Source organism: Pteropus vampyrus, unplaced genomic scaffold (genome assembly GCF_000151845.1).
Source record: "Pteropus vampyrus isolate Shadow unplaced genomic scaffold, Pvam_2.0 Scaffold4, whole genome shotgun sequence".
NCBI lineage: Eukaryota > Metazoa > Chordata > Mammalia > Chiroptera > Pteropodidae > Pteropus > Pteropus vampyrus.
The window spans coordinates 8,058,647-8,083,724 of record NW_011888785.1 but is presented as its reverse complement, the minus strand read 5'-3'; the positions used below and the strand labels follow the sequence as shown (position 1 = coordinate 8,083,724).

General features: G+C 33.0%; 1 protein-coding gene and 1 pseudogene across 1 annotated transcript in view; both read right to left on the bottom strand.

Annotated features, from left to right (window-relative positions):
• The window catches only part of THSD7A (thrombospondin type 1 domain containing 7A), a 374,453-nt gene that overhangs the window by 23,543 nt on the left and 325,832 nt on the right, over positions 1-25,078 (bottom strand). Inside the window, exons 14-17 of the mRNA XM_011363004.2 lie at positions 9,314-9,492; positions 7,058-7,063; positions 5,284-5,417; positions 947-1,100 (exon numbers count right to left, since the gene is read on the bottom strand). Coding sequence (XP_011361306.1) covers positions 947-1,100; positions 5,284-5,417; positions 7,058-7,063; positions 9,314-9,492 — 473 coding nt within the window. The remainder of the gene's footprint in view (positions 1-946; positions 1,101-5,283; positions 5,418-7,057; positions 7,064-9,313; positions 9,493-25,078) is intronic.
• Positions 17,811-17,943, bottom strand: LOC111743104 (annotated as a pseudogene).

Sequence of the window (25,078 nt, the reverse complement as noted above, 5' to 3'; positions counted from 1 at the left end):
CCAAGTCAATTGCCAGTCCTATTTTGCTCCTGCTGTATCAGTTGGCTGCTAATCAGCACCTTTAGTAATGTTAATACTAAGAAAGAAAATTAATTTTTCCTTGAAAACATGCATCATAAATTCTTTGATATTGTCTTATACTGTATTTCAGCAAATTAATTCCACATTACAGGTATATTCCCCATGCTTTCGATGCCATATTAAAACGTACAGTTTTACAAGGTACCCAGGGGTGAACCCAATTTTCTACATCATCAGCCAGTTCTGTTTCAAATGACTCTCTTCCCAGGGTACCATGGAAGAGCCCCTACAGACTGTTGAATTCTAGAAGCTTTGTGTAATTTGAAACCCTCAGCTGGCTTCCCAGGACTAGAGACACAGAGTCAGTATGTGGAAAGAGATTCACTGATGCACAGCTTTCTTCCTTTTACTGTGATTCTTTCCAGGATCTTTTGCATTTTAGTGTCAATACTCTTGCTGCAGAACCCCCACCGTGTGAAAGATTATTCCTACAATTTAAATAAAATGGATTGGGCAAAAAGCACGGATGACAATAACCTGACACCATTAAAGTTCCTTTATCAGAGTTTCATTCTTCATCCCTTTACCTGGAGGGAATCATTATCACCACTGCAGTTCTTAACCTGCTGTGTATTTATAAGCCAGTCTGAAGGCATTTTGTGCTGAGTTAGGAGGATGGTGGAAGAGGGGTATAAAGCTTGCAAGAGATCAAGCTGTTTTAGTGTGCGTCAAAACATTGCTGACTTTAAATGGCATACTCCTAGAACGAAGTAGTCAATAAACAGACAAACAAACAAAAACACACTTTCCTCTGATAACTAATTTGGTAGCTAATTTAGTGACTAAGATTTTCTTAATAATATTCTTAAAGCTTTAGTGGTAAGGAATTAAACAAACTGTAATAATAAATGGCTAATCATCTCACCAAAGTGCATTGAGTCCATGGACCCCATTCAGATATCACACAGTCCTCAGGACATGGTAATTTGCATTCTCTAGAGCCCAGGGGCATCTCCTCTGGGTCGCAGAGGTAATCCTCCACATGGTCAGCGGGGCCGTCTGCTGTGTTCTGCATGCATCTAGAAAAAAAACATACCCATCGGTGAAGGAACCAGGACAGTTAGAACAATGGCCAACCCATAGGATAGCTGATTACTCTTAAGATACTATCATGGGATTGGGAGGTGGAAAGCTTCAGATCTAATGAATAAAATTATTCAAATATGAAAACAAAAGGATCTCTGCCTCCCATAAATACTTGTAGAGTTTCAGTATAATTTTTAAATTTATGCTTGTGTGTCTGTATCATTGCAACCTTTAAAAATAATAACCACTGTGCGTATGTAAATTGTCTTCCTCTGAAAGGAGAGGGTCATTTACATTCATGCATGATGAAGGAATTAATGAGGAGGGGTCCAAAGAGATTCGCAAAGGGGTTGCAATTTTGGAATATGATGCATTTTTTTTCTTCTGAAGAAAATGGTGATTCTGTAGAGAGCATAGATTCGTATATGATTGAAGATGAGGCAAACCAAAATCTCTAGTGAGAAGTTTCATGAAGTGTTTTTGAAAGTAACTGATGGCATTTGTCAAATTATTTTGTCATTTAAAAAGTTATTTAGCCTCCCATCTGCTGGTAACCTTAAAAGTAAGCCAGAAGTGAAGAGACAATTATAATAGGACTAGCACAAATTCTCTGCGTGTGGTTGTTTGGGTCTGCCTACATCTTGACCTTTGTTATTCTTAGTTTTCTCTTTAACAGAACAAATTCAAACATTTTAATACATTTCATTTTATTGTAAGCAGTCATGAAAGGCTCTTTACTCCTCTCTTGGGCATTTAATTAATGCAGCTACTATCAGCCTTCACCTTTACCATAGTTAATAATCTCTCTGGACACTTTTCTACTAGAAGAACAAAACCATCCCTCATTTACAACTACAAGAAGGTCAACCAGATTAATGGTTTTAGGAAGAGAACTGCATTCTAGAAGATGAAGAGGAAAGCTTGACTCTTAAGTCTCTCAAACCATTGCACTGTTTTAAACTGTCACTTGAACAACATTACTAATTATACCTGCAATTTCAACTTTTTTCCCAGAAATTTGCAATCAGTAGGGACACTGCATCATCAGGTATCTACTCTGCAGAATAACCTTTCCATACAGTGCTGCTGAATTTAAGAGAAATGTCTTTTTCCTGTAAAATGCATTTAAAAACTGTGCTGTTGGTCATGCCTTAATTGGGTTTGCAGCCTGAAAAAATATCTATACAAATACCCACCTCTTCATTTTTTTTTGGTAAATTAGATAAATACATAAAAGAGCAATCACGAAAATCCACAAAGGTAGATATTTATTTGGTTTCATTGTTGAAAGAAAAAAATAAATGATAAACTTTGGGGAGAGAATTTTAGTTTCCCAGGAAAATGTTCCACTTTCAATGGCATTTTAAAAATGCTCTATTGATAGCAGCTTTGAGAGGACATGGAATAGACTGGACAGTTCAATGCTCAAAGTTGGATTTGCTAAGAAAAGACTGCATTCATGGTAGGTACTAAAACAATGTACAAGGATTAACTTGCGAAATTACCTATTGATTTAGAGTTAAGGACAGATATTCAATACTCTATTATGTAGTTATGCACATAAAACTTTATTTTCAAAGTTTTTTATTTTCAAAATTTTTCTATTCTTTAATTTTTAATATACAAGTAATATATTCATTTTAGAAAAATCAGAAGAAAAAATAAAAATTGACATAATTCTATCAGAATAACCACTCTTAACAGACTTTTATACTTAAACATATATTCTCATTTCATTAAATAGGAGCAAACTTTACCTGCTATTTATACCATTTAAGAAAAAAGCAATGATACATTATGGACATATTGTGTTATTAACTATACCCTTAAGATATAATTTTTAATGACTACATTTGAATTCCATCATTTGAATGTGCCACAACTGCTAAAACAAAAACCTTATTGTTGATATTTCAGATTATTTATGTTTTATTTATTTTATTTGTTATTAATGATTTCTTTTTATCACTCTAGAATACAAAATATATTGAATCAAGTTTTGGGCCCAAAGGAAGGCACTTTCACTTCATTTACTTTCTTTGAATTCTTACCCTTTCTTCCTCTCCATAAGAAAAGAAATTATGCTGTGAGAAAATTGAGCTGTATTAGAAAACACAGTGTAGAACCTAGCTGGAGGCCAAGGGTGGGGCCAGAGGCCCACCACAGGTGTAGCAATAAGGGGTGCATTATCTGCAGAGAATTCAGAAACAACAGTAAGAATAACTGAATCAGTCTGGTTTTTATTCTTAGGATGTGCTGGCAATTTTTTTAAAAAGTCAGTGAAAAATATATCTTCCCATCAGGGCAAATTATTTCTATCATTAAGTCTTTGATGTGTCATACCATCTTAAAAGAGAAAGAATGAGATCAGGCATATTGAATCCTCCTGTCTTATAGACATCTATCCTAAAATATCACCTAATGCTTGCATCTAAGCAGGGCATTTTGACCTTAATCAGCAGAAGATAAGGTAATAGAGGTATACTATTCAATCAATAAACATTATTACATGATCAGAGATCACAATCAATACTGACCTTCTCTTTTCTCTATTTGCATTAAAGATGTTTACTGGAAAAAAAAATAAGTTGATTTGGAAAGTTACTTTGTTTAGGATGTATTTGGATGTGTTGACAGTATCTGTTCACAGAGCAAGATGAAATATGTACATAGATAGTTGAGGGGAAAGCTGAAAGAACAGTAGTTTATTATAATCTTATTTTACTAACCCCCGCCAAACAAAACAAAACAAAACAAAACAAAAAACAACCTGACCAAATTCTTAATATAAGAAAAATATTTTAAATTTTAAAGAGAAATTTTAAATTTTGAAGAAGGGTATAAGACAAAATCTCTGTCTTTTTCTTCCCTCTTTCCTTATCAACTTATAACTTCTCCCTCCCTGATCCACCTTTCTAAGTTCCTTAGAAAAACAACTTGAGACTTAATGATAGGCTTTTAAAATAAGAAACAGAGATTATTGTTATCAAAAGCCAAGTTATATGTAATGTACCAAAGTTTTAAGATACAAATGTTAATTTATTCTAGTTTCCTACTGAAACAGATTAAAAAATATCAATCTTAAACTCATGAAAAGTTAAGTTATGGGTGAGAATGAGCTTCACAACATTAGTTGTCAAATTCTAGATGTTTTTATATTTGTCTTTACTGTTTATTTCTCAGTAGGGTTAGAAAAAACTGGTATAGTTAAAAAGAGTGACAAGAGACTTGGGTTTGAATGCCAACTGTATCACTTTACTAGATGCATGTTACTATATGTGTGTAAATTAGTACTTGCGAATCTACAAAGTGAGATAATAAAACCTCATATACCTAGGTTCTAAAACCCTTAAGGATCATATGCAGATGCTGTAGAGAAAATTTAATGAGTATCAAACTTGTATTACATGTTAGGGAATTTCTATGAATATGACAAGGTCTCAGTTTGGACAAACTTATAGGGTGTATTAAGAATGACAGACATGTAAAAGGATCTTTTCGAAATGCTGAAGGGTATATGGGATATCAGAAAACAATGCTGCTCAACAGAACTTTCTGTGAGGATGGAGACTAACTGTCTGATAGCACTTGTGCCTACTGAGCACTTGAAATATGACTAGTGTTAACTGAGAAAATGCATTTTCAATTTTATTTAATTTTAATTAGTTTAAATTTAATGTGAAAATAGCCACATGTGTGTAGTGGCCACTTTACTGGACAGTGTGGCCATACAAGAAATGAAAGACACTAGCCAGCAGAGATTTTTGGCAAGGCTTTCTGGAGCAGATGAGAGTATTCGCAGTTGACCAGTTTGTATAAAACAGCAAGAGTTTATAACAGATTATCTCTAAAATGCAATTAGATATATATTTGGCCTTTAAGGAAAAAGTTAATGGGTTAGAAAACTTGCATTAGTTCAGCTCACATTCAACATGAGACTCTTTCTCTGCAAGAAAAGCACTTGAAGCGAAGCTTCCTAAATCAGAAGGCCTGGTATGATAAACTGCTGCTGGAAGCAGATCCCCTTAGAATGTTCCATGACATAGATCTCCTAAAGATAAAACTAAAGACAATTTTATTTAGGGGTCAGGGGAGGAGTGAACGCTCATACTGACGGGTGTGCAGCTGGGAGGTGTTGCATGCTTTGCTTCTCTGTGTAATTTGGCTTGGCCTTACCTCACTTTTCGGGTTTGTACACCCTCTCCGCAGTTATCTCGCATGTTCACAAAGGTCACCTTGCAGATGCTCCATGGCTCTGTGACCCATAGGTACTGGTTGCAGTCACTGTGGCAAGGGACGACTTCATACACCTGAAACATACACTATTCTCAATGATCTCATCTCAGGTGAGAGTGAGTGGGAAGACTTTACATCTTAATAATCATTATATTCTTATTTTAGTTACTTCTATTTCTCTCCTTTGTTGTTCATTATTCTAAAATTGAAATATGGAGACACTGCTTGAGCATGTAAGTGCTAAAGGGCAGGGCTAGCTGTATCGTATTCCATTGCTCCATTATTACGCTGCAGTTGTAGATCTGACCTGCTGCTGGACCACACTGAATACATGACCCACATTCTGGTACTGACCCTTACCACACAGTATTATAGTTTCCCAGGCCATTAGTCTTGCACAGTTTTGTGTGTCTTCAATACTTACCCTACGGTGCTCATATGTTAGGCATATAATAGAGATTTGTTGAATGAATAAATGAATGAATGAATGAATGAAGTGCTTTAAAGTAGCTGTTTTCAAATAAATATAATTTGGCTTGTTTTCCAAAGGAACATGTATAACAGTGAAAACATATTTTTTTGTATGTTCCATTTATGAAACTAAATTAAAAGATTAATAACATGAAATAAAGCCATCTTCAAACAAATCCTCAATCATTTAGGGCTGAAATTGGTCTCATATTACATAGCTACAGCCTAAAGCAGTGAGAGGCACATGAAAGAAAGTAAATTGTGCTCCAGGATCCATAAAGGCTTTCAGCCCCAAGTTTGAGGTGGTTTGTTTGGTTTCAGAATTTTTAGAACAATGAATAATTATGCTCTTTTCTCAATGATAAGAATGATTAAATAAAGGAAATAAATGGACCATAATCCACTGCAACAGAGCTGATTTGACCACTGTAGAAAAATTTTCACATGATTTCAAAATCTATAATAATGCAACTCTATTTCTTATTTTCCATACATTCTCTTTCTCTCTTTCTCTCTTTCTCTCTTTTGCATATGAAATGTCTTATGTAACTCAATCCAGAAAATGTAGATTTAAATAGCCCTTTGGAGCTAGACTTTTGTGCAAATTTTAGTGGACTTCATCCAAATAAAGTGACAAAGTAGACCTATTCCAAATAGCAAAAAAAAAGAAAAAAAAGAAAAAAAGAAAAAAGCATTGTCAGAGTAAGAATTTATACTTATTGTCATAAGTGATCACATTCATATTAGGAGCTATATTAAAACAACTAAACACACTGGGTAAAAGATTATTTTACAACTTACAGGGAAAGGAAAAACTGAAGGGGAAATGCCATCTTTCTTAATAGCTAGATGGTCAGCATTTTAACCTCCTATATTGTAGTGAATAAATATCAGTTCAGAGCAATCTCCTGCCACACATTTTCAGCCCACCCCGCACCTTTACTTTCCCTCTGAGAAGCATGAGATCATTAATAAGAAGTGTCATTTCCTTTTCAAGCCTGGTGAAGTAAAGCTTGTTCCCCACTCCTGCGCCTTAGGCCCTGATTCTAAAATGAGGAAACACAGGTAGCATGTTCGGAAATAAAAAGAGAACAGCTGCAGAACACAATTTTTTTGGAAAATATGATATTTTCTCCTCCCTGTAAAATATACAAGACAATAGTAGGAAAAAATACATTCCCTGTAACAAGAAGTAAAACAGAAAACAAACAGCACATGAACTATGAGGTTTAAGAGTTCTTACCTGTGCCTGGAGCAGTTACATTCATCAGGAATAAAGAAAAGGGAGAGAAATAAAGATAAGTAAAATGTCGGTATATTAATGAGAAGAATTTATGTTTTAAGTTTCAAATATCATTATCCATATATAAAAGCTTTTTTTTTTTTTTTTGGTAAATGATTAGAACATTTTTCTTAGACCTTGGGAGAGAAAAACCAACCCATTGTTGTTTAAAGATACACAAATGAGTATTGAAAACAGCAGAGTCAAGGAAAATATTAGATGGGCAGGATAAAGACATCTGAGAAAACTGAGTTAACTCTAAAATACTTATAATGGGGAATTGATATACAACTGCAGATATCTTGTAATTCAAATTGTGAATGGATTATTTATCTATAGATTGACCGATGAATCTATCGATCTTCCTCTATCCATCTATATTTCCTAGGAAATGCGAATTTGCTTCCGCAATTGGAAAATAGAACTTCAGACATGAGTCAATGTACCACCAAATATTTTGAGGAACATATAATTGTAGTAGAAATCTGTGTGATTTACAGTTTTCAACATTAATTTTTTGCATATTCTTTACCTTCTTAATATTTTACTAATATATAAATCCCCAGAAGTTTCTTTTTTAAAATGTAGAACATTTATGCTCAAAGTCAAATATTTAGGAATCTATTATTTCTTGTTTTAGCTTTGATTTTTCTGTTGTTTGTGTCTCAGTATACCACCAGCAAGCTGATACCAAGTACCCAGATGTCCTTATCATATTCTACATTTGGTTGGAGAGTGGCAGATAAATGCCTTAGATTAAAGACTCTTCACAGCAATAACAACTTGGCACAAAGTCTTGAACCTTTGCAAATTCTTATTAAAGAAAATGCTGAGGCAAACACAAACACAGTTAATTTTAATTTAAGATCTGATTGGCTGTGTACATACACACATACTAAAGGTATGAGTAAGTGTTGAATTTCTTCTTATTAAAACCATGGATCAAAATTTATTAAAATTTTTAATTTACTATTGGGAATTCAAGATTTCAAAACTTGTAGGAAATATTCTTTTGTATTACAAACATTACATTTCAGGTATTCTGTTTCATTAGGGTCATGGTACTGAATTTTCTTTTTTGGAAATATTCTCTAGGACAGGAAACCTGATTACCAATAGATGGCAGCAGTGCAGTATATTATTCACTTTCAGTTGAATTTAAGGGCAAATTCAACTACTTGAGGAAAAATCAAGATTCATTCAGAAAACTTTCTATGAAATTTAATTCTCCACTTGGTTCTTCATAATCCTTTTATTCAAAATTCTTTTTATTTTCTCGACAGTGTACTTCTGTTGTTACGAACAATTTAGGTTAATTTGGGAAGGGAAATGTGTGCTGGTAAACAGTGTTTGGTGATTAAAATTAGACAGTCTGTGTATGTGTAAAACATATCTATGCATTTAAGGTTGGTTCATACATATGATTTGGTTTATTTGATTATGACTTAAATTTAAATACACATCTTAATATCTACACATACTATTTATGACATTCCTTCTTTGTTAATTCATATGTAGGCCAAACATAATAATTGTCAGACGCATCCTATATTACATTTTAATTAGTCACACTTCTCTCTATTAGCCTTTAATTTTATATTTCCAATAGAACACAAGCAACAGCTATTAACAACTAATGAAGTATAAATTTGAAATTAAATAAAGTTTCAAATAAGGTTGAAAAGGCCAATGAGTAAATTGATAGATAACATACAGTGACTTTGAAGCCATTTTTAATTTTAAGTGTATTTTATATCAAACAAATTTAAATGTATACACAGTATATATTTTCTAATTTTAGACCCAAACCCGTATACTTTGATTTTAATTTAAGTAGTTAGTATTTGAGCTATGTTTTCTCAGAGTCTAGGGGAACTCTAAGAATGAGTTGATCTTGCTCTCAGCATATGTTACATATAAGTTAAATTTTATATTGAATATCTTGACATTATTTCAAAGGTAGGTTTTATTTTATTTCCACTGAATTATATTCATATGAATATACATGCAAGGTACTAAATATTGAGAATATAGAGATGATATATCTGCTTTTGGATTTTAATATCATACATGTATTGACTCAGGCATTCTAAAGATAAAATAGGTCAAATTTCCTATTCGGGGGCTATTTACTTTTGTCAATTTTGGAAAAAACCCCCAACAGATCATTGTGAATCTAAATTACAATATTTTAATATTTCCAATGGTAGAAAATACCTGGTTGACATGGTCCAGTTTGGGGCAAGGCCTTCCTCCATTGTATGGTTTTTCACGTAGCCATTTAGATCGAACCTTCACACCACTCCCACAGGACTTACTGCAGCGGGACCAGTTGGACCACTCGCTGAGCTTGCAGTCAGAGGGGCAGGGAATGATGCAGGCCTCTTCTATGTAACCTGAATGGAGAAAAATGAGATGAGAGCCATCTCCTTCGCATGTCACTCGCCCACTACCACCCACCATTGTAGTTCATTTAGAAGGTCCAAGTTTTACTTGACAGCAACATGCAAATGCAGAGATGTCTCAGTCGTTAAGGATTCAAATTAAAATCTGCAGGAAAATGACACATACATAGAGTGACTCTGTTAGGGTAACAGCTGAGCAGCTGCCATATGATCTCCTTAGGATTCATTCTCACCATATTTCAACATTTCTGACTTTCTGACAGCTCGTGTTTAATTGACAATAACCTGTCTGCTGCCATATCATTCTCATGCTGCCAGAATAATTCATTAAAAAAATTAGAAAAAGTTTTCTACAATATCCTATCTGTTAATGTCACACAAATTCAAGTTTCTGAGTCCAACCGAGGTTCTTCCTCAAGAAGAAAGCCAGACATTCTCAATCAATATCCAAAAGGAACGATTTAACTTAGCACCTTATGTTTCCCCTTCCTTGAAAATCAAGTCTGAAGAAGAAAAATGAAAGATGTTAAATAAATAATGTCTCATATTTTTAGAGTGTTGTCAATTTCAAAGCAGCCTCACCTCTTGTATTCAGTTGATTTGCTTGAAAAATCTTATAAATGTAATGGATAGGTATTGATATTCCACTGGACAGACAAAACAAATTCAGAGAGAGAACTGACAAGTGCAAGGTCACATGGTATAAAATGTGGGGAAAGGTTTTCTGAGGTCTAGTCCAGAATTCATTCCATCAAATCACACAGCCAATTAACTTAATAGTCTACAGATTAGTTTTGAAAAATGGGAGAATTTTCCTTGAATTTTCCTTGAAGTCCCTCTCCACCAACTAGGCATTTCACTATATCAATTTATCACTATTGTTCTCAAGGCAAATATATGAAAAAGTAAAATTCCTCTGGTCAAGAGTCAAATGCTCTCCTCTGCAATACTCTGTGGAGAGTAGAGTAGTTGCTCTTGATGCAAGAAAACACTCTGCTTACCATTTTACATCAACACGAAAGATTCTATTTTGAAAATGATTATAATATAAACAATTTATATTAGGAACTCTAAGTAAATTTTTAAAAATTTTATTGAGACATAATTCATATACCATGAAAATCAGTTCATGTTTTGGTATTTAATGTATTCATTGAATTATGTCACATCACCATCATCAAATTTCAGAACATTTTCGTCACCACATAAACTCTATACCTATTAACAGTCACTTCTCATTTTCTCTTTCCTGATCTCCTGGCAACCAGTAATCATCTTTATGTCTCTAATAATTTGCCTATTCTGGATATTTCATAAAATGAAATCAAACATCACACAGTCTTTTATGATTGTCTTCTTTTACTTAATGTTTTCAGGGTTCATCTATGTTGCAGCATGTGTTACTACTTCTTTTTATGACTAAATAGTATTCCATTTTATGGCTATATCATATTTCATTTATTCACTCATCAGTTGATGTTTAGTTGTTTCCACATTTTGTAAATCATAATAATGTTGCTGTGAATATTCGTGCATAAGTTTTCATGTGAAAATGTTTTCTGTTCTCTTCAGCGTATATCTCAGAGTGGAATTGCCGTGTCATTTGGAAATTCTATATTTCACTTTTTGAGGAAACAGTAAATATTGGTTTCCAAAGTGACTGCACCATTCTACAATATCGCTAGCAAGGTATGAGCGCTCCAATTTCTACATTTGTTAAAACTTTTCAGTATGTCTTGTTTGGTTTTAATATCCTTTGAAGAACAAAAATCTTAAGTGTTCAAGTCAATTTATTTCTTCTTTGGTTGCCGTGATTTGATGTTATATCTAGGAAACCATTACCTATTCAAGGTCATGAAGATTTACACCTATGTTTTCTTCTGAGTTTTATAGTTTCAGCTGTTATACTTAACTATAAAGTTCACTTTGAGTTAATTTTTATATATGATAAAAGGTAGGGGGTCTAACTTTATTCTTTTATATGAATATCAAGTTATCCCAGGCCCATCTGTTGAAAAGACTATTGTTTCTACATTGAATTGTTTTGGCACCTTTGTTGAAAATCAATTGACCACAAATGTAAGCGTTTATATCTGGATTCTAAACATCATTCCATTGATCTCTATGCCAGTACCACACTGTATTGGTTACTGTAACTTTGTAGTAAGTTTTGAAATCAGGAAGTCTGAGTCCTCCCACTTGTTCTTTTTGAAGATAATTTTGGCTCTATTGAGTCCCTTACATTTCTATATGCATTTTAGAATCAGCTTGTCAATTTTTGCCAAAAATGACAGTTAACATTTAGATAGGAATTTTGTTGAATAGCTTGATCAGTTTGGGAGCATTGCCATCTTCACAGTCCAGGTGACATTAGGTCCTATGCCACTATTTAAAAAATATATATCCCAACTTTTATCAGATCATCTTTAAGCCAGCATCACTTCTTATCTTCAGTTGGTATTGAATTTGTGTTATTTCTTTATATATGCATTACTTATCTTCATCACTAGGGCATACGTTCCTTCAGTCTAGAAGAATACTTGGAACACAAGATATCCTTAATAAATAGTTTTTGACAAGTTTACTAAATTATAAAAAAATTAAGCCAAAAGAAAAATTTTCCTGAAATGATAAAAATAAATGAATCAGGGACAAAGATACTAATAATTCTGGAAGTGGCACATGAGGTGCTGGTTATGATGTTCAACTTCTTGAAATAAATAGTGATTACTATGGTAGTTTACTTCAAAATCATTATTTAAACTTATAGACATATCTTCTTTACATTTATTTAAGTCTTCTTTAATTTCTTTCAGTAATATTTTGTAGTTTTTCATGTACAAGCCTTGTACTCATTTTGTTAAATTTATTCCTAAGTATTTTATTCTAGGTAGATTTTAAAAAGATGCAACAAACATTAATTTCTTTTATTATAGTGAAATAAGACCACCTAAAAAACAATATGACAAATTTAATCTATAAGTTTGTTGTGCCTAAAGTGCCCTAGATTGAGATAGTATTGAAAAGCTAGCCAATTTATTGCACAGTATTTTCTAGCCCTGCTTATTTATAAATATCCTGAAATACATATTACAAGTACAGGTTTCCAGCAACACTAGACCTTATGATATAGTTCACTTGGTGTAGGGTCTGATTTTTGGAAATTAATATATTTTCTTGTATTCGGCACTCCTTAATTTTTTTTTTATCAAGATAATAGATTCACATATAATTGCAAGAAATAATACAGAGAGTTTCCTTGTATACTTTTCCTGGTTTATTCCAATGGCATCTATAACATAATTTCAACCAAGATACTGACATTGATATAATTTGTTGAGCTTATTCACATTTCACCAGTTTTACTTGTACTCATTTGTGTGTGTATGAGTGTGTGGGACTGAAATTAGGGAACACCGTCATAGGAAACAGGCAGAAGTAGTAAAATTTGCAAGAGAAGTAGATTTGTGGTCTTTCTATATATTATCTCCAATACTTTTGTCAAAGATATATGTCACCTGTTTTAAACTGATGGTAGTCTCCATGAACAAAAATGCATCTCTCATTAGTATTAATTTCACTGAAAAACCCATGAAACCAACATTGCAGAACCTTTTTTTGTGCTCCCTTTGTAACCATTACCCTGATTTCTCATATTGTAGAAGAGTATTACTTTTTAAAAATTTTATGTGCATAGAATCATAAAGTGTATACCCATGTGTGCTAATCTCATTTCACTTCACACTGTGATGTGAGATTTATCCATGTCGTTGCAGGTTGTTGAAGATTGTTCATTCTAATAGAGGTATAATATTCTATTGTGTGAATATATTATGGCTTATTCATCTTACTGTTGGTATTTGGGTATTTTTCATTGTGGAATTATTATTAACAGCACTGTTATAAACATTCTAAAACATATCTTTTGGTGAACATATGTATACATTTCTGTTGGGAGTATTCCTAGGAGTGAATTTGGTGTATCAGAGAATATATACATATTATACCACCTAATTATAAATGAAGTATAAAAGAAAAAGGTTATTTTTTTAAAGATGGGATCACATATTTGGTATGAAGAGCAGAATGCAATTAGAGCTTTCAAAAGTGGGAATTAATCTTAGATAATCTTTAAGAAGGCAGATGTACTACTTGGGTGTTTCTCATTTATGAAACATTGATGACAGAAAAATGTGAATTTAAGTTTTGGACATACTTCTGATATTGAAGAATGCTTTTGAAGTATTGGTAATGAACCAGAGGAAAATTCAATAATGAACTGAAGGAGTACACGATAGTGTTTATCAAAATTTTGAAAAGCATAATCTTCAAATAGGTTGCAGTGATCTACTTAAATTCTATACTTTATCATGGCTTGAGGTGAGGAAACAAAAGCCCACCTCACTATTTTGAGTTGAAACATATGTCAAATTCCATTCCCCTTTTCATACAGCAAAGCCGGTAAATGAATTTATCTAAAATAGCATGAAGTTCTTAAAAATATCACTCTTAATAGGGCCAGTAATAATTTTTTTTAATATAATGGCTTTGTGTTGCCTACTAATAGTTTAAGAGATAAAATCAAACTGCAAAAATGCCTAGTTATTTCCGAATCAGTACCAGTGTGTGATTAAACTATTTAATGTTTGTAAAAGTCCAATATATATTTTTAAATCCCAATTATTTCCAAATATTATCAATAGCTTTGTCAAAATGACATTAGTATTTCAAAAGTAATATTGAAATATTTCTAAATTAACTATATTTTTCTACCTTGCTAAACTTTAAAATGACCACAAAAGTAAACCTCTTATTTTTTATTATTTAATAATTGTGGAAAATAGAAACACATAATCTTTCATGTCACTGCTTCACAGGGTAACAGAATAATGGAAATTCTTTCTTTCCTTTTATCTGTTGAAATCTTATGGCATTAGTGATATTTAATATGTTAGCCTTCAGACTGATTCACATTGTATTATTAAGTAAGCTGATATAACACTTCTACATCTGATCTTTGAAACAGCCTATTCTACAAAACATTTCTCAAATAAAACTCAACCTATTAAAAGATACAAATTATGCACTGTGATAAAGACAAAACTGCAATGGAGTATAATGCTTAACATTTCATTTTTATTTTCCAATGTGTAACAACATTTAACAATTGCCTGTCATGTTTATCTAGCATAATTAAAATCCTTAATGCTAGTAGTGAACTGCTAGATAAGCATTTCTCTGCCTTCTTTGTTAAGACCATTTTTGAAGGCAGTTAACACCAAACAATCATAGGGGATAGAAAGGCAGAAATATTTGATGTGTTTTGAGGCTAAATAAATGGCTGGCATCTTGTAGCAATTTACGGCTTCTGAGGAATGCTGGACTAAAATAAATGACTTGACAATTAGGGTGTTAAAACTTTTAGCAGTTCAGCACTGAATCTGACACATGGAAAAACTAAACTCTTGACTTCGGATCATATTTTTTGTATCCTATATCTCTTCTGACTGCTCTTTCAGGTTGAAATGAATACAAAACACTAGTAGCCATAAAGTGGCAACTGAAGGACATATTGCCTTTGAGATATATACAATCACCTCATTCATTTGAATTATGAATGTGCAGATAAATTAGCTTTCGACAACCTTCACAGTCACTGTATTGTGCTGTTGAAAGGTGCACTGTTGATAGATTAAAGAATTCATTTTGAAACACATGGAAAATATTGGTTGGTTTTGATTACAGCTGTGTGAATGAGCAACTCTAGCACTTTATGTGAAACCTCTAGATTAATATCCGAATTATCCTCAAAAATCTCTCCTACTTAAATGTGTATTATATGCATATGACTGAAATCAGGGATGAATAAATTTAGCTATAATTTAATCTATCATTGTCCTCATGGGTTTGCAAATATTTTTTAAAAATTTAAATATTCTCAAATGAACAGAATATTCTTTTGCAATTATATATTAAGAACTGATAACTTGTTAATGCAGGGAAATCAAACTACTATGTATATATCCAAACTCCTATAATCGAATACTCTACCCAAACTTGTATATTCGATGCATCAAAAGTTATGAATCAACATTAGGCAATTAAAATTTTCATAGTAAAATGTTCAGGTAAATTTATATAATTATAATGCAATGCTATTTTACTTTTATTTAGATTCATTTGTTTTACATATACATGAAAGAATATATCTTCATATCTGCTAAGTACTTAGCAGATTTAAAATTTTTTTCAGGAGATTTCAACATCAGCATTAAAGGCTGTGAGGTTTTGTTGCTATTCTAAAACTGGGAACTCACCCAAACGTTAGGAACATTGAAATTCATTTAGATATATCTATATACAAGTTCGTTGTCAAGGCCATTTCTTATAGCAAATTCTAAAGCTTTCCGTTATGTAATAAAGATTTTGGCTGGTCTTTGTCCCTGATTACTGGGAGACAGCCTCCAAGCCCTGAAATTTCTTGAGGGATAAGAGGATATGTGATTCATGCAGGCCTCTTGGACTACACATGAATTTATGCAAAAGACAAGTCTGGTGTGGGGGACTGGTCATAACCAAAGACCAACCAGGTGTTTAGAGGGTTGGGGCTCTAAGCTGCATGATAATTTACCAATCTCTAAGGAGGGGAGATTGAGTTCAACCATGTTATCAATGATTCAATTAATCATGCCTATATGATGAAATCCCAATAACAACTCTGGACATCAAAGCTTATGTGAGTTTTCTGATGATTATACACACTAATGTTCAGAGAGAGTGATGCCTCCTGGTTCCACAGGAAGAGAAGATGGAAGCCTCATGTCTGGGACCCTCCCAGACCTTGCCTTTGAGTCTTTTACTTTGACTGGTTCTGATCGTATCCTTTTGGTATAATAAAACTGTAAGTATAGTGCTTTCCTGAGTTCCCTGAGTCATTCCAGTAAATTACTGAACCTGAGTGGGTAGTAGTAACCCTCAAATCTGTAGCCAACTTGTCAGTAGGAAGGTCAACCTGCAGCTGATGTTTGAAGTAAGAGTAGTCTTGGAGATAAGTGAGCCTTTAACCTGTGATGTATGGCCTAACTCCAGGTAGCATAGGAATGGATTTTACTTTCAGACATATATTTTATTAAGAATGGAAACAAATAAACTTATTTATGCAAGAACCTGTTCTACAGTACTTATTCAACCAAAATAAAAAACTTGGGAATAATTACATACATTAAGGTATTTACTAATGTTCTCCTCAAATTTAACATTTATCATTTTAACTAATACTGAATTAAAAATCAGAGATAAGTTCTAAAACATTCACTTTAGGAATAGGATTTTGTTAGCAATATAAATATATTTGAAAGAGTGTTCAGATTATGAAGGAATAGGAAATAAATTGATTTTGAAACTTATTAGAGTGACTTATTTTTAACTTCATCCAATGCAAGGCTCTGTTCTTTCAATCAGTGAAAATGATATATCACCACAGAAGTATTTCTAAATGATGACCTTGACACACTAGTTTGTTGGATTGTAGAAAGTGTTAAACACAACTTTTACAGAAAAACTTCTGGGGTCAAGTAAGCTAGAAAATTGTTGATTAGTCTGGGTTAAACAGGTCTCTACACCCTGAGATTTCTTTTTTTGCTAATATGACTGTGAATCTCTAAGAAAATGACTCAGATACTGCATTCCTATACTTACTTTTTCCTATAGTATTTCTCACTGAATACGTGAGAAATAGATCATCCACATAGACTGTAATTATAATGCATTTAAATTGGATTCATGTTTTGAGCTGTACAGACTTAATATTTTTTAAAGCAGGCCTCGTTATGCCCATTTTCAGATATGAAAAACATGCAAAAGCAGAAAACCAAATTAGAAACAAAATCCCTCAAACTTACGAAGTTCCTTCTTAAATTATTTTATACTTTAAAGTTTTAAAGCTTTAAAGGTCAAACTTATGGCAAAAAAGAATGTGGATAAATTTCTTAACTTTTTTTCCAAATGGCTATTTAAAAAGACCATGAGAAGAATAAGTTTTGTTTTTATGCAAATTAACTAAATTTCTTGCAAGAGAGAAATTGAACTTCTGTGCAATATGAAGAAATGGGATAAACATGCAGAATAAATACAACCAAAGATTTCTCTTTAAAATTTAACTTTAAAATGCCCCCACAGATTTTTCTTGAAAATTTAAATGTCTTTCTTCTTTTCTTCCTTTCTTCTTTTCTTAGGTGAAGCAACCCTTGGTTGACCTCACAGATTGCAAGGAACTTGTCCTCATACAATCCCTTATTTTTTGTTTTTTATGCCTACAGCACCTGGTCTTCCTAGATGGTCTCTCATCCAAGTACTAACCAGGCCCGACCCTGCTTAGCTGACCCTGCTTAGCTTCCGAGATCAGACGGGATTGGGCTTGTTCAGCATGGCATGGCCATAGACTAAAATTTAAATTTAAAATGCTAGGTTACTTTTTGAGTCTACAGATATGACTTATTCTAATATATAATGCCTTTTTCACGCATTTATTTACAAATTCCTATGTGTAAACCTTGTTCACTACACGACCATTATGATAATGCTTTGAAGTAGAAAAAGATCTACATTTTAGTAATGAGACTAAATTCGACTAATGGAATATAGAACTTTAAAATTACTTCGGATTTGCAGGGCTTTACTAATATAACAGGAATATATATATATATGCAGATCCTTACAGGTCATTTACCATCTCTATGAATTATAAAACCTTGTAGCACAAGATAAATAATGAACAACTCTATGGTTATATCAATAACATTACCACAGATATCAGGAAGATTACCACTCAAATTATTTTGTTGAAATTAGTGTTATCACTTCTTTAATGAATTAGAAGAAATAAGAGGTCAGAGGGCAATGGAAAGGATGTAAGAGTAAAATACAATAGCAGAAATTGTTGATGAAGACAAAGATCAAATTTCTTTTTTTTTATTGTTGTAAATAATAAATTGTTCTTGGCAGTTAAATTTATTTTAAGTAGAACACTTTCTTCCTAACATGCTGAAAAGAAAGCCTGGTAAGGGTATGGGATATATTGGAGGCTATGTTTTACAGCTGGGCTTGAGGGTATCTGTGGAGCCCAGTTTCAAAACCATATTATTAAGTAATAGATGAATTGAGGTCTCTGGGACATGGAGCACATAGAACTGAATACTGAGACCAGATGGTTTTTCATCACACATCACATGAATGGTAGCTGCAGGAAATTTTTCAACGAAACTCTCTCTCTCTTTCATCATCTCCATAGTGTCCCTTCAGGGAGCCTGTTCCAGAATAATGCTGGTATCCATGCCTTATTTAAATTCAACCTTAGGCAACTGTTTCCTTTTTGTACCTAAGGGTCCAGAATAGGTCTTTCCTTCTTTCCCTGGCTCTTTAAACCTGCAAGTATTACCTCAGGTAAAGTCTGTCCCTTACCTCCTGCCTCTCTTTTACATTTGAAAGGAAAAAAAGATCTCAATTGAGAATGACAACTGCAAAAGCAATATGAGTTGTACCTGTACTATATAAAATGAAAGATTTAAACTCTGAAATGAATCAGACATTAAATAAATATCACCAAATGAAAAAGCTTTTTGGAGGCATCGGCATTCCATTTCAGCTTGTTTGTAAGACTCTGTTTGTTGCTTTTTCTGCTGGGTATAATTAAACATGCTCTTCCTCACATACGAGCATCCACTATGATAAGGAACAATTTCTCATTCAATTTTGTTTCTAATTAACCTCTAATATTAAACTTACATAATCTTCTATAGAATTCCATTATTGAAAGTAATACATTCCAGTTATATTATGGTTGAGTGATCATGTAGGTTATCCTTAGAATCTACTCTCTCCATATTCATAATTATGTTTATTAGTTGTACCCTGAGTTTTACGCAATGTCTTAAAAGTACAAGCTCCTGAACTAAAATCCATTTGTAAATTGAATACTACATGAATTTTAACAAATTAAATTGGGCACTTGTACCACAAATACACCCCAGATGTATTCCTTTTTCGAGCTCTGATGATGATTCTTTATTGTTCCCATAAATTCTAATAGAAAACAATCCCTCACCTGTGGCATGTGTACTACAGTCCCTAACTGAGAAGGCAGCACCTGGTATCTGCAGCTCCCTGCAGCAGCTAGGAGTGGTCATTTAAACATGATACCAGCTTTGAAATCATCTGCATCATAACTACGGGAGGCTGGTGAAATAAAGATGTAGTAGATCACTTAGGCTATTGAATGATAATATTAAAAGTTTCCATATAAGGGGAATCTATAGTCATAATATGAAAATATTTTATTAGAAGGCTTTTGTTTCACTTGTAAAATGTATAGTGCTTTTTTTTTTTAATTTTAATAATTAGTGCGATTGTGCAAACCAACTATAAAGCAAACCCAATAAGAGCAACTTTAGGTGCCAGCAAGGGTTTTTGCAAAATATCAAGTTTTAATGGGCACACTTTGCATTTCACAGATGCTTCCAAAAGCAACTGCTAAACCTACTCATTAATGTGCAGAAGGTTCTCTAGAATATCATTCATAAACATAGGAGGCAAAGAAAGAAAACATGGCAGAATCAATACAAATCACAAGATTTTAAAATTAATGTTAAAGGAAAATTAATCTTATACTCCAAAGTCATTAGACAAATTACTCTGAACTATTCAAAGTGACTACAGTTAAAAGATAGAGTAAAATAATTAAAAGGGGTAATGTGACCCCCCCAAAATTGTTATAACTGTCCGAATGCCAGAATGATGTCCAAATGGCAGTACAAAGTCCTGATAATGTTAGAGCCATTGGACCGTGATTATTGAGTGCACAAAGCAAAATGTGCACAGCACTTTAATAAAATAGGATATTCTGTTTACCTATCAAGCAGTAAATAAATCCAGAGCCCTTTCTTATTTCTCTGTCTGAACTGAAAAAGGCTTCCCCAAGGGCAATCACTAAATTGCTAATATTTTTTCCACAGAAGGTTCTACAGGCTCATTCTGCTTTCCGAATCATACCTAAATATGCATTCATCTAATGAAGATCCATTCTTATAAATTTCAAACATTTCCTAATGTTCTCTTTCCCACAACTGGCAATCAAGTGAATATCTTATGGGAGGTATTGATTGTTTTGCCCAAGAAAGCATCGGACTGTGGTTCTCTAGGAAGTGATCTTCACAGGCCTTTCCCACCAAGGTTCAAGTGCATAATCCCTGTCAGACCCTGTAAGTATCTGTACATGCAATGAAGTACACTTTAAATGTGTAATACATCCCATCCCCTGGGAATCCTTTTGTAATACAGATTGTGACTCAGCAGGTCTGCAATGTGGGCTGAATTTCTGCATTTCCAATGGTTTCCTTGTGATGTCTATGCTGCTAGTCTGTAGACCACATTTTGAGTAGCAAGGGCTCAGATCTCAGTTTGGCAAGTGACAGCCTAGGATGGCAGCCTGTTTTTGTAAACAAAGTTTTATTAGAACACAACCATGCCATTCACGTACATATTGTCTACGACTGTTTTCATGCTGTAACAGCAGAGTGGGATAGTTGTGATGGAGACCTTCTGTCCTGCAGAGCCTAAAATATTTGTCATTTAGCCTTTTAGGAAAACATTTGGTCACAAGTAACTTAACCTAATAGCTGATTCTTGAGTTTCCTTATGGTCTCTCCATGTTGCCAAGTATTTAATAGAGATCAACAGCAATATATTACTTTTAGGTGATAGGAGAACTATGCATATTAAACAGTGTGGGCTCAGGAAAAATGTCATAAGATAACAGATAAGCCTTTCTGCTTACTTGATATTAACAGATATTAACATCACAAATATAATTAAGTCCAATTTTAGAATATTTGTTGATAGTGCATTACAGCTTAACTTGCCTACGAGAATTGCAAAGACAAGTTTGCTGAGGGTAAAGACTGAAGAGAATTGTTTGAAAGGAATTATGTAGCTCATAGCACTCGAGATGAGCATCTAGCATTTTTACACTTTATCCAATTCACCTTCAAAGTATCCCTTTTAGATACACCAAATAGAAATGTTGTTCTTTATTTCTTCAAGCAAAGGTGAGTGGAACAAAGAGAATTAAATAAACATCCCACATTCTCAATTAACACACAGGTTGGGAAACAGGTTTACACAGGTTGTGTAAACATAGGTTGGGAAAATGCAAGTTGTCACAATTACTAATATAAACCAAGAGCTGTTGTCCAAATTTAGTACTGTACAAGTCCAGCAATTCTGAATAAGCTTTAAACAGCTATAAAGAGACTTGCCAATATTGATATTACCAGACTAATTCAGTGGTTTGAATATGTGGCTATTATTTCTTCTCCCATTTAGTGGGTAGGGAGAGCACAAATATTTGATGAATATCATATAGGAAGTTTGTGGCATGTATACTCTTATTACAAAAATCTTAGTTGTTCTCAACAGTCTGTTTGATTATTTCCCAGAAGTGTGACTCAACGGGAAGGGCACTGTTTAGAAAACAAAAAGTGTTCAAGCCTTATTGTGGGTCAAATACAACTATAATAATTTTCTCTAGCTCTTTACTCATTCATTCTACAAATATTTATTGAGCATCTACTGTGCTAGGTGCTTGGGATACATCAGTGAATAAAATAGCCCAGGATACCCTTGTCAATCTACATTCATCATGTACAGGATATAAAACAAAAAATAAACATGATAAATAAGTAAATTATATGATATGTTATAGAGTGAAGCATACTATAGAAATACAAAAAGTAGAGCAGGATAAGTGGTTTTAGGAGAGCAGGGTAGGGTTGAGGGGCAGGATGATAAAATTCTATCACTTATGTTTAAATGGAAATTTTGTATACATGCACCTTGTATAAGCTAGGTTACATCTAAGATTCTTCAAAATATCAAGGTTAAATAGTATAACTTAAAAAGTTCCAGAAATTCTACCTCTTGTTCTGGGAAGTTTTTAAAAGTTATTACCCTAAGAAGTACCTAGTACTATGTGGTTAAGCACTCAATAAATTTCTAGTGAACCAATCGATTAAGATCTTAGAGGATTTAGCTGTGAGTAGAAAATGTTTGATTTGGTTTTTGAGTGATTTAAACTCAGTTGCTATAGTGACACCATACAAGATTTCATACCAAAAGTAAATGTATATAGCTTATATTAGTTTTTTAGGATAAATGTCAAAAATATCAACATTTGTGGAGAAACTATATTTAATACCATGTATAAGGATGGATGAACATTTATGTGGCTCTCAATGTATACTTTAAGATTGGATTTGGGGAGTTTAGGTATATATCACTTTACAATAGAGTCTACTATTATGCAGAATTCCAGACATAATAGAATTGTGCCTCAAGTTTAAGACATTAAAATATTGGTGACCATATGGGAAATGGTCTAAAATAATATAAGCTGGTGAAAGTGAAATCGCTTTGTCAGTATAATAACTGATAATATGATCTAGAGATGGACAACACAAATGAAACAGAAATGTCCTAAGGCCATTATTGAATAGGGGATTAGTGGCTTTGCCTTGCATACATGTGGGGATCAATTCTACATTTAAATGGAAAGTAGAAAGACACTTTTTCTTGAAAGTCACTTTAAAATCCCATGTCTACCATCCATCTGGAAAGCTGATTTGGCTGAGAGAAGGCAGTGGTCATAGAAACAGCAATTTAGAGCATGGCTAGGATAGAGTGCCAAAGTTATAGCAGTCCACTGAAACCATCAGGACAGAACACGTATTTAAAAAAGTAATTTCCAAAGGAATCAGGCATTAGAGATTCAATTTCTTCAGACTTTACTTTGAGTAAATATGTTAGTAAACACTATTCTACTGGACATCCATCATAGATTAGGTTTTATGAGAAAGAAACAATATTGGACAAACAAGAAAAACTAAATTGGAACAGTTCACTTAGTTAAGAACCTTAGATCATTCACAATCCCCATGAAGTTTAGTACCAGCATAGGCCCATCTTTTTTCTATAGGTAATCTTCTTCCAGAATACAGTACTGCTTTCTTCATGCTTTGAATTGACAATGTTAAGTTAGGAAGTCTACTGCCTTTGGCCAATTTAAATTATTTTTGTTCTTTTACTTTTTTTTTAAGTGATCCAACATTTTTGTGAGAGTCACAGAATATTTTTAAAGTTTTCCCTAAAAATAAGATAGACTGTTAAGTGGTTTACTGAAGCGCTCATACATCTAATTAACAGACCAGGGTAAAAGTGAGAATGTATGAGAGTCATTCTGAAAGCTCACGGGTTATGTAAAAATAAATGATTACCTTGGTGATTCACCAAGCATAACAATTTAGAATGTGAGCACTAATATGCTACATTCCAAAAGAAATACATTTTTAAAGTAATCTGCAGTTTTACATTTTAATGACTAATTATGATCTGATACATTATCATATCCTTTCAGAATGAGAAGTATATTTACGTTTTTCCTGGTATCTAATTTATAGCAACTATGTTATTTGATACAGCAAATAAAATACTCGGTTACTCTTAGAAATGTTTTTCAAAGTATACCTATTATAAACATTAAACTTTTTTTTCTTTTGTAGTTATTGTTCTAAATGCATGGAATAATTTAAATGAAGCAATGTATATATTTTAAACTGAAAAATATATCTACAGCTTCAATTTCATGGAGACTTTGGGGGTTACATTATTAGAATGTGATTGAATAGGAATTCTGATATAAGCTAAAAAATAGGATAAAGTTTTTGGAAATTTCTTTGTTGAGACAGGCTTAAGAGATTCTAATAAATGTGTCACAATGATATCTTTATGGTTTATAAAAGTGAAAAAGGTCCTATTCATGTTGCCTTCTGAACCATATAATTAAACTAGAGGAACACTGTTCCAATAGAAGTTATTTCAGCAAGATTGGAGGGTACCTGACATCTACCTAGCAATTTAACTCATTTTTCTTAGACCATCTCTATGAAGAAGGTACAAACGAGTATTATCATCCAGTGTTTGCAAATATGCAACATTTGTGATTTAGGTTAATCTACTATAAACTGACCTCATTCCATTATAAAAAGACAGATGCATTAAAATAAAAGAATAATGGAGAAATATCGTTTAAGGCTGACTATATTAAGACTTAGAATAAAAAAGCTGACTATATACACTGGTCAAAGATAATCACTCTTCATAAACTTTTGGCAACTCAATTCTTATCACTGTATTTTAGATTCTTTTTTTTTAATTTCTTTTTGGTTTAAAAAACAAAAGTGGGCACAGTTTTCTAAGAATACTTTTTCTTTCTTTTTTTTTTGGCCATTCTCACTCAACTCAATGAGAAATAAACAGGAGTTTGTCGTTTCACCAATTATGGCGTTGAATCTTTCTTCCCTGCCACTTAATGACATTTTGGGCACATTGCAAATCTTGCCAGTTTAGATGTTAATAGCCTGTCTAGTTTAAAACTTGAATTATCAAATTAAATTCAAATCCCCTCTTCTCCTCCATCCCTGTGTGTACACAGATCTGTTTGAGTTGGTTGGGCTTATGCAACAGACTG